We start from the raw sequence: 11,346 nt of genomic DNA, 5'->3' as shown, positions 1-11,346 counted from the left end.
GTAAGATATGCTGCTGTTGTTCTTTTGTGTTGTTAAGTACAACTCACAGTGATCTTATAAATAACACATCTAATCCTGTTCTATCCTGCACCATCCTCATCATCTCTGACATATTTGAGCCCATGGTTGTAGCCATTCTGTCAATCTATCTCATTGAGGGTCTTACTGTTTTTCGAGGACCTTCAACCTTTCTAAGCATGATGTCTCTTTCCAAAGAGTAGCCTCTTCTAACAACATGCCCAAAGTATGTGAGATGAAGAAGCTTCATCATCTTTGCCTCCAAGGAGCACTCTGGCTGCACCTTTTTTAAGACTTACCTGTTTTGGTCGTTTGTTTCCGCCCCCCCCCCCCATGTATTATTCAGTTCTCTTCCCCAACACCACAGTTCAAAGGCCTCTATAATAGGGTGGACTAAAATAAATAAGGGAGCTCTAGTGGCCAGCTCATACATGGTTCAAATCCAACAGCTGCTCTAAAGGGCATTATCTTTCCGTGAGATAGACTGCCTCTGCAAAACTACTGGAGGGTCAACTATGAATCAGTTCTGACTCAACAGCATGTAACAACAACAACATTAACAAGGAAGGAAAACAAACTAAACAAGGAAGAAAAGCAAACTAAACAAGGAAGAAAAAAAAAACACCCAAAAAAACCAACCAAACAACCCCAAACAACCAAGTTTGAAAAGAGATATTTTCCACTGGCAAAAGAGATACTGGTTATTGGCTAGTATCACAGAAAAATAACGTGGTGTCTTAAACAATCAACATGCTCACTAGCAACGAAAATATAGTGCTTTTTTTTTAAAAGCAAGCAACACTGTGAAATGTATTCCCTACTAAAATAGTCATGCCACCTAAATGGATGCTTCCCACTGGGTGTCCTTTGCAAACACTAAGAATGTGTTCTTTTCCCTAGTGATGTATGGCACCGTACATATAAGTGTGGAAAATTTAGCTGCACACATGACTGAAATAAATAATGGGGGAAAAACTGCTTTCATTTTAAAACTGACTTTCCTGCTAGAAGTGATGGAATTACGGAACCACGATCTTTAAATAAGAATATAAAAATACACAAGGCTATTTAGACTTTGTAACTTATGTATCTACCTCAAGTTCTTTGAATAAAAGGAAGCAGATCAGTAGGACTCAACTTTTTTTCAAAGCATCACAACACTTTAAGAATTGGTTTTGAATTAGTAGCTCAAGTAACAATTGCATGAAGCCAGCTTAGATTAACTTTCATGAAATACTGAGAGAGGAAAGGAATTTAAATGGTCTTGGGATGGAGTTATAAGACATAAAGATTGAGTAAAAAGTGTGCATAAAAAAATTGGAAAAATTGTGGGAATCTAGAAGCATTTCTGTTGATTGCTCTTGACTTTACTGAAAACAAAACCAAAACCCAAAACACCTCAAATACCAACCAAATACAAAACAAAAACCCTAGGGAAACATGTGAAAGAGAGGAACAAATGAAAACATTTTTAATGTCCTGTTCAAATCCCAAGCCTTACGATTTTTGCTTTAGGCTGTAATCTGCTTTATATACACCAAGCTTTAAAAGTGGAGCCTATTTTAGTTGTTCTTAAACCACTACTCACTATGTTGGAAGACATTTCTTCAAGTTACTCTAATTGTACTTTACATCTAAGTACTCTAACTGAATGTAGACTTGGTAAGAGAAGGACCTGAGATACAAAGAAACAGGATAGAAGTATTCCAAGGAAGCACTGTCTCTAGTTTATTTTTCTAATGATGTTACTCAGCCGCTGCCTTTAATTTTTTAATCGATTTTTATTTCAGTGAAGGTTTTTACCAATCATCATTCATACACATTTTGTTTTATAACATTGCCATTGATTAATGTAATTAATAAATTACAGTATCTAATAAAGACCTTTTTGTGTATTGCCTCTGTCTTCAAAACTTTTATTTACTTTCACAGTTAATTTCTATACATAAATTATGGAACATTTAAAAGTTACAAACAAGCAAAACAGGAGAAAGGATCTATAATTTCACAACTTGGGGAGAAGGGAGGATTAGTTAACATTTGGTGTATAAACACAAACATAAAATCATATTTCATAAAATGAAGTTTTTACTTAACATGCATTTTAAACATTTATAAAAAGGAGACCTTAATGTTTTTGATCACATATCACAGGCATAATTTCCTAGAAATATATTTATTAGATCTATATAATTTTTAATATCTGCCATAACTTATAAAACCTATTGCCTACTTTCGGTGTTTCCAATTTTTCACTATTTATAGATATCTGCAAAAATCCCCCATATTGTTTTTCAAAGCAAGAAAATACATTGAACAAGGAAAGATATTCAAAACATTTACTTATCCGACAGTGAGTACTGAATATTTATTTGTGGTAGGCACTGTACTGAGTTCTGGGACTAGACTAGTGATGAGGGCAGGATACGCACTCTCAATTAACTTGAAGGAACAGAAAGACAAAACGTGGAGGAACAGGCAAGAGAACATGAAAAAATTGGGGAGAGAAGTTTGCCTTTTCTTTAGAGTTCATTCAGTTTAAAGTAAGGTGGGGGATAGGACACTTATAGAATTAAAATGTCGATGTTAATAATTAGATTTATGTCCTAAAATATTAACACACAGCATCAACACAGCCACTATTTAAAAAGCAACCCAGAGAAGTCTCAGGAGCCCCTCTGGGTTCCAGAAAAGAAACCTTTTTAAACTCCACCGTGGGGGTCTTCCCACTAACTCGCGCTCAGGAACAATCCTATGACCTCATCTCTGGGAGGTTCGTTCACTTTGCCTCTTCAGCCTCATAATCGAAACTAAACCCCAAATCAATTGCTGTTGAAAGAATTCCCACTCATCTAGACTCCACAGGACAGAATACAAATGTCCCATAGGGTTTCCAAGTCTGTAAGCTTTTGCTCTCTCCTGCACGAAGGTTGGAAGGTTCGAACTGCCCAGCTTTTTGGAACCACACCGCCATGGTTCCTTCCTGCCCTCTTCATCTAAGCGGTCAAAAGCAAAACTTCCACGCAACCACTTCCACGTGGAGAACCCCTCCTGGCTAAAAGTGGTTTCGAAGCTCAAGTGCAAGGTTGCTTATCAGAGGCAAGGTGAAGAGCAAACTTTGTTACGGCCGAACCTGGTTGGGGCAGAAGGACTCTAAGGGGTTTATTTAAGTTAAAACTATGCGCTGCATCTTGGCTTTGGATAAAAATGGTTTCAATGGCGTTAGGAAGCAGGCAAGTCTGTGCCAAGGTTTGAGAGGCAACAGGGGACTCAAGCAGGACGTGGCAGCAGGTGGTCGCCGGCCGCGTGCGTGCCTCCTCCTCTCGCTCCCGTCCTAGCCGTACGCTTTCCACCGAAGCTGGAGAAGCATCCTCCACGCGGCCAAGTCGCATCAATGGGATTCCCCTCGTGGGAAAGGCCCCTTCTGGCAGGCGCACTCTCTCGGCGAGCCCGACCTGCGGCTACAACCTCGGGTCCCGGAAGCCACTGCAAGTCGGGAGCATCCACCCGGACACGTCCGGGGCCCCCGCGCACCCGGAGCGGCACGGCCCGCCGGCCGCAAAGGGCGGGGAGGTGTCGCGGGGGGCGGGCACGGCGCGAGGGGAGGGCGAGGGGGTTCTCGCGCGATTGGGCGAGGTTTCCGGTGTTGTGACTGAGACCCGTCAATATGGCGGCGATCGGCCGCGGCCGCTCGCTGAAGAATCTCCGAATACGAGGTAAACCGGGGGGCTGTAGCCCTCACCCCCTGACCCGCCCGGCGCCCGGCACCCCCGGCACTTGCCTCCCCCTGTCCCTGGGTTGGGGGGAGCGAGCCGGGGTGCCACCCGGAGCCAGGGCTCCAGCCGCTGGCCTATCCTAATTGGGGCTGTGTGTCTGTGTTTCGCGCAGGGCGGAATGACAGCGGCGAGGAGAACGTCCCGCTGGATCTGACCCGAGGTAACGCGGGGCGCCGCGGGCGCCGGCGAGGACGCGCTGATGGGGAGGAGCGGGGCCAGGGACCGGGGCTGGACGGGCCCTCACGGGTCCGGCGGGGGTGCCGTGGGCAGAGCCCGCGCCCCGCCTGCCGACCCGCCGGAGCCGAGCCCGGGGCCGTGTCGCCGGACCCATCCCCCTTTCCCGGTGCGGGCTTCCCGGACCCGAGCCCTCTGCCGGCCGCGGGGGGCTGCGGGGAGCCCCGAACCGACCCGGCGGCGTTGGCCACCACCTGGGTTCCGGGACTCGGGAGCGTCTTGCACCCATCGTGAAGCTCGCGCGGCCGAATCCTGGGGCGGCCGGAGGGAGCCAAGGCTGTTCTTTTAGGTTTGCAAGAGGATGTTTGCGGGAAGAGCGACCACATCCTGCCCGTCGGGTCCCCAGCAGCCGACGCCGGACCAGCCTGGTCCGTGACGGCTGCGGTACCACTTTTCTCGCTTGTCCCCCCCCACCCCCTTAGCCCAGGGGAAGCCGCGGCGCTGACCGCTGGGCCACAGACCCGGAGTGGTCACTCCTCGATGTCGGGGCTCGGCGGTGCGTGCGCCTCCCGCTTCCCCTTCCCGGCGGCCGGCACCGAGTTGGTGGAGCCCGCCCTCCGCCCGCTGCAGGTTCATTGTTTACCTTCCGTGGCGGCCGGGGTTTGTTTACACCTCGCCGCCCGGCGCTATCGGGACCTAATCCCGCTCCGCCCCAGTCCCTGGAATGCACTCAGACCGCCTCCTGCAAGATTTAGTCTTTTTTAGGTGTTTTTCCTCTCCCACGGTAAAATTGGCTTTGGTCTAGTGATTCCGAGGAAGTCTTATTTCACACCCGCTGTAGCTTTAAGGGTGTTAAGGGTTCAGCCCCCACAGAACCGGTTTCCTTTTTGTGATCTGAAAAACACCTTGGGAAGTTGAAAAAGAAAGTAGCTGTAAACATTCGATATTCCATTTTTTAAAATCCCCTCCCTTTTTAAAAAAGGTATGCGGTGCTGGGCACAATTACATTAGCAACAGTGTTGTTGGATGTGTGGGTTTACTTTGAAGCTCATGGATATACTTAAACTCTACGCTCTTTGTGGATTGAATGTATTTTGTGCCTCGTAAGGTTACTCTTTTATAAACAGAGAAGGCTGTTTTTCATTTCGCTACATGAGTACGTATTTTGCAACTAATTGTTTTATTCTTAAAGTTCAGGGACGTAGTTTTCTACAAACAGTTTTTCAGGCAGAGGAGTTTAAGAACTAACTGCAAATGGCGATTAATTAGACCACCAGTGGACTGAAATCGAACAGTTTTCAACAGATAAATTTTGAAAGTTAATGTAGAAGATGTAAAGCTTTTTACATTTGTGCAACAGTTTGGAATCATGACCCTGTGTGTGTATGTAAAGTGAAATGAAATTACACACACCACACACACACACGAGAAAACGGTTTTTTGGTGTATCTCCTACAAAATCAGCGTAAGTCCTACAAAGCTTAAATATTGGCTATTCTATCCTGGTAGCAGATGTGATTTGTTAATGATTTCATTTTTATATTAGCTTTTTTTTTTTTTTTTAGGTGGTGTTGAAAGAACACTTAACAGCTCTTGATAATTTGCTCATTGAAAATATGCTTGGATATCATGCTGAAAACAAATGATAGTTGTGCTTTGAGTGTCTCATGGGTTATCTGGTTAATGTCAGAAATTTGGATGGTGGAGAGCCTGTGTACAAATTATATTTCATATCATTGATTTTTATCTCATTTTGCTTATCCACTTAGATCGTTGAGCTCTGGTGCACTGCCAACCCAAAGGCAGGTAGTTCGAATCTCCTAGCTACTCTGCAGGAGAAAAATAAGCTGCCTTCTTTCCTTTAATTTAAAGTCTCTGAAAACTCCCTGGAGGGTCAGCTATGAGTCAGTTCTGACTTTATGGCGAATAACAATACCACCTGAGATCCCTGTATACAGTGCTGTATTCCCTGAGTATTTAGTAAACACAGTACTCAGAGGTATTTCCAGGATAATATAAACAGTATAGAGATGTTTTTTTCTGTTGGCCACGACAAAGTGTACCTTCATTTGGAGTAACATTTCTGTTAGTTGAAACTGATTGCAAAAGCTGTAAATGACTATGAGAGAAACCTTATAGGAAAACTGTACCCTTAAATCTTACGTTGAGAATAAAAGAAAGTAATCTGACTTAGATTTATAATTTAGTGATATTGTTGTGTGCAGGTGGTTGAGTCCACTATGACTCATAATGACCCTGTGAACAATTGCTCTGAACTCTGCTGTCCTGAGACAGACCTCATCGTCTCTGATACATCTGTCCTCATTGCCACTGTCACTCTTTCAATCCAGGGTTTAAATGAATTCTTATTCTTGCAAACGTTTCATTGTTAAAAGAAAGGTTGTGGATGTGACATGAGTAAAATTCATGAGGAACTAAACGTCAGTCATTTGAGATCTAGGGCAATCTGGGTTGCAGCTGAAGGACAGCTGTTTGTGGATTGGATTACAGTGCAAAAAAAGATAAAGTTTGGGCAAGGAAAACTTTCGTTTTACTGCTAAGGCAGTTCCTACTCTCATTTTAATTGTTTTCATGTGATCTTTGAGAAATTCATTGTGTAGTTATCTAGCACAGTTCAGTATTAGAGGTTTTGCTTGTTACACTAAGTCTAGTTAAAAAGCAGACTGTAAAGTCACACAGTTCTGGGCTGTAATTTTAGCTGTGAATTTAATATTTGGGTGATTTGGGGTAAGTTATTTGACCTTGCTTAACCCTTGATTTCTTCATTTGGAAAATAAGAAAGAATAGCTTCAAAGAGTAAAGAATGTGAGAAGTAAACAAGCTTTTGCTTTATTAAAGAACTCAGCATAGGACATAATATTTTGTAAATAATGCTAAGTAAATATTAGTTGTCTTCCTAGAATGTAAAATAAGAATTACTTAAAAATAACTTTAAATTATTTCAAGTTATTGCTTTGAATATTATAGATATGCTAATAAAATTATAGTACTGAAGCTTCATTTTTCAGACACACTATTGTGCTAATTGAATGTAGTCTATCTGAAGTAGAGTTCTTGAATATAATTATAAAAAAGTTAACTGTGCAATTAGCAGTAAATGAAATCTGTGTGAAGAGTAGTCTGTTAAATGCTTTATACTTCAGATAAAATATTTTGTAGAATCTTAGAATTTTCCTCTTTGACTTCAGAAAATTTCCCATTAATCTTAACAGTGATTTGGTTAGCTTTGTGGTCTTCCTAATGCCCAAGAGAATTTTTCTTTTTGATGTTGGTGTTAAAAACTGGGTTCATATGTGATATGCCTTAATTAAAAATTATTGATAGATTAATTTTTACCTAGCTTATGAACTTCCATCTAGAGGAAGACCCTAGATGAGATGGACTAACTGAATAACTGGAGTAATGGGTGTGGAGGTGTCAGAGACAATGAAATTGATTCATGATAGAGCAAGGTTCAAGGCTATTGTACATAGGGCCATAAGGAGTTCCAGGCCTCTTGACCACACGAAACAGCATCTTGAACTTTTTATAGTAGTACTGTAGTAAGTTAAGTTTGTGGTAGGTTTTCAGTTTTGTTGAAACACCTACTCTAGATAATTTTTGAATCATCGATATTTGTTATTGAACCAGGTTACTCCTTGGAGGCAAGAATTCTGAGACTTAGTCCAACATACTTTGGGCATGATGCAAGGAAGGACTAGTTGTTGGAGAGGGACATCATACTTGGAAAGGTAGACAGTGCAAAAGAGGAAGACCCTTGATGAGATGGATTGATTCAGTGACTGGGGTAATGAGGGTAGGTGTGTCAGAGACAGTAAGGTTGGCACAGGATAGAGCAGGGTTCACAGCTATTATACATAGGGTTGCAGGTGACTCAACAGCACATAACAACACCAATTTTGAAATACTGTTTTTCTTGCCAGATCTCTCTTGAAGCCTAAATACCTACATAATTGACATTGCTACAGTCACTGTGTCAATACCTCTTGTTGAGAGTCTTCCTCTCTTACCATGACCCTCCACCTTTTTATGCATGATGACCTCCACAGACTAGCCCTGCCTATCAAGATGCCCAAAGTATGTGAGACAAAATTTCTCTGTTCAAGACAGACCTATTTTCTTGGAAGTTCTTGAGATACTCAGTACTTTTCTCCAGCACCACAACTCAAAGGCATTGATTCTTCTGTCATCCTCAGTCATTGCCCAACTTCGAGATGCATAGCAAGTAATTGAGAAGATGGATCAGGCATATCTTAGTCTTTGAACTGACACCATTGTTATTTAGTCCTCTGGAGAGCTTGGTGACAGATTTTTTCCATTGTGATACATCTCTTAATTTATTTTTTTAATTTTATTTTTTATTTTAGAGGTTTTGTGTGTGTGTGTGTGTGTGTGTGTGTGCGCGCGCGTGTGCGTACCCTCAAATCAGATCTGACTGGTACAGGAGGAGATTGCCCCTCCTTCTCCAGCAGAGTATCTGGTGGATTTGAACCGCGTGCCTCTGGGATTACAGTACATCTTCTTGCCACTAGGCCACCAGAGCTCCCTATTAATTTTTTTTAAAGATGTATTTATTTTTTTTTTTAAGATTTTATGTTGACTTGCATTCAGTGACTGAGATAATGAGGGTACTTTTCTCAGAGACAGTAAAGTTGGCACAGGATAGAGCAGGTTTCAGGGCTATTGTACATAGATTCACTGAGTCACAAGCAACTTGACGGCACATAACAACAACGTTGACTTGCATTCAAAATTTGAATATATTTGTTTCACACATTCCTTCTTTCACATTGTGTTTCATATGATCATTCCCACACATTGGACACTGTTTTATAAAACTAGTCACCATTGATTTATGCCTACTATCACTCTTGTCTTTTCAGGTCCCTGCTGGATCTTTGCTAATTTTTTCATTTCCCACCTTCCACCCACCAAACTCTGTGAACCTGTGATTTTTTTACCCTCCCACCATCAGCCACCCTTCCTTCTCCCTTTCTCCCCTTGGACTTTCATACACATTTTACTAATTATTCTTCTGTAATTACAATAATGGTCTTATGCAATATTTGTCCTTATGAAACTGAGGTAGTTCCCACATTTTAATGCTCTCTAGCCTCTCCCATATCCCATAGTATTTTTCAAAATCATTACTCCTGAGTACTGCATAGTATTCCATTGTGTGAAGGTACAAATTTTCAAGCCATTCATTTTTGAAAGACATTTGAGAACTTTACATTTTCTTGCTATTGTGAATATGGCTTCTGTGAACATAACATCAGTGTACAAATGTCCATTTGTGTCTCAGTTCTCTTTTCCTCAGGGTATATTCCTAACAGTGGAATAGCTGGGTCATAACTGAATTTCTGTGTTTAAACTGTCAAACTGCCTTCCAGAGTGTTTGAACCATTTTACAATCCCACCACAGTATATGAGAGTTCCAGTCTCTCCACATCCTCTCCAGCATTTATTGCTGGCTGTCGTGTTAAACTTTGCCACTGCTCCTGGGGTGACACCGTATCTCATTGTGGTTTTCATTTGCATCTCCCTTATTGCGAACAATTTTGAGCATTTCTTCATCTGTCTGTTGTCCATCAGAATGTCTTCCTCTGTGAAAAGTTTTTTCATGTCTTAACTGGTCACCGGCATGGGAAGACTTACTGGGTTATCAGTCTTTTTCTTGTGGAGGCCCTGTAGTATTATGTAAACTTTAGTTATGAGACCATTGTTTGAGATGTCTTTGCCAGATGTTTTGTCTCCCCAATCAGTATTTCCTTTTCACTCTGTTGGAAAAAAGTTTTTGATGCACACATGGACTTAATCTTTAGACGATTACATGCATTGAGATTATCTTTTCCTGTTTGTGTATTTCTGTCTGTATTTGACAGCCTATCTATACCAGAGGTTAGGCTGTCTACGTCCCATTATATTTTAGGTCCCCTAGTTCTCTGGTCCACTTTGAGTTAGTTTGTGTGCTGTGAGGTATGGATCCTGCTTCAGCTTTCTGCGGGTAGAAGTCCAGTGTTGCCAGTACCATTTGTTAAAAATGTTGTTGTTTTCCAATTTAACAGGTTTTGTTTCCTTGTCAAATACCAGTTGACTATAGGTTGTTATTGTTATGTGCCGTCCAGTCTCCTGTGGTCCATAGCGAGCCTATATACAGTGGTTCTGAACCATGCCCCATCCTGAGCCAGTCTCACTAATTCCAACACACCGACTCTCATTGTTCCAGTTACTGTATCAATTAGTCTCATCTGGTGTCTTCCTCTCCTGTGCTGTCCCTCCACCCTTCTAAGCATGTTATCCTTTAAGGACTGGTCCCTCCTGGACATGGGCCCATAGTATGATATGGAGCTTCATAAATCTCAGCCTCCAAGGAAAAACTGGATTTCACCCTGTCCAAAAACAAACCTATTTGTCTTCTTGGTGGTCCATGTTATATTCAAGACTCTTCTCCAGCACCACAATTCTTAGGTATGGATTCTTCTGTCATCCTTAGTTGTTGTCCAGTGCTCAGATGCATAAAATTGCAAAGACTATAGTTTGGATTAGGTGCATCTTAGTCTCTAGACAGACATCGTTACTTTTCAGTACTCTGGAGAGGTTCCTGACAACAGATTTTCCCAATGCAGTTCATCATTTTATTACCTGACTGCAGGTGCCAAGAGTGTTAATTGTGGAGCTGAGCAAGCTGTAATTGTTAACAACCTCAATCTCTTCTCCATCTATCACAGTGCTTCCAGTTGGCCCAGTGATAAGAATCTTTATCTTCCTGATGTTGAGCTTCAATCCATATTGAAGAGTGTAGTCCTTGACCTTCTGCAGCAAGTGCTTCAGGTCCTCTTCAGTTCAGCAAGCAAGGTTGTACTATCTGTATAATGTAGGATGTTGATGGGTCTTCCTCCAGTCCTGATGCCACATTCCTCTTCATAAAGCCCTGTTTCCCGAATGATCTGCTCTGCATATAGATTGAAAAGGTATGGAGACAGGATGTATCAGTGATGCACTCCTTTCCTGATTTTGAACCATGCCATGTTTGCCTGCTCTGTTCTGAGGATTGCTTCCTGGGTCAAGTATAGGCTTCATATAAGCACAAGCAAATGTTCGGGGATTCCCGTTTTTCTCAAGGTTGGCCACAATTTGTTGTCATTTACACAGCCTGATAGATGCTTTTGTATTGTCAGTGAGACACAGATAGACATTCCTCTGGTACTCTTTGCTTTCTGCCAAGATCCATCTGACATTGGCAGTAATGTCTCTAGTGCTACGACCTCTTGTAAACCCAACTTATATTTCTGGTTGTTGTTGTTATGTGCCATCGAGTTGCTTGCAACTCATAGCGACCCTATGTACAACAGCC

The 11,346-nt window shown here is 42.2% G+C and overlaps 1 protein-coding gene across 2 annotated transcripts in view; it reads left to right on the top strand.

The window, feature by feature from the left end:
- The first annotated feature begins 3,663 nt into the window (after positions 1–3,663).
- The window catches only part of RICTOR (RPTOR independent companion of MTOR, complex 2), a 177,652-nt gene continuing 169,969 nt past the window's right edge, over positions 3,664–11,346 (top strand). For both annotated transcript variants that reach the window (XM_006889545.1, XM_006889544.1), the window contains exons 1-2: positions 3,664–3,734; positions 3,907–3,954. In XM_006889545.1, coding sequence (XP_006889607.1) covers positions 3,686–3,734; positions 3,907–3,954 — 97 coding nt within the window. In that variant the 5' untranslated portion in view covers positions 3,664–3,685. The remainder of the gene's footprint in view (positions 3,735–3,906; positions 3,955–11,346) is intronic.

Source organism: Elephantulus edwardii, unplaced genomic scaffold (assembly GCF_000299155.1).
Source record: "Elephantulus edwardii isolate Elephantulus edwardi_28Jun2011 unplaced genomic scaffold, EleEdw1.0 scaffold00079, whole genome shotgun sequence".
Classification (NCBI taxonomy): domain Eukaryota; kingdom Metazoa; phylum Chordata; class Mammalia; order Macroscelidea; family Macroscelididae; genus Elephantulus; species Elephantulus edwardii.
This window is presented reverse-complemented; position numbering and strand designations above follow the sequence as displayed.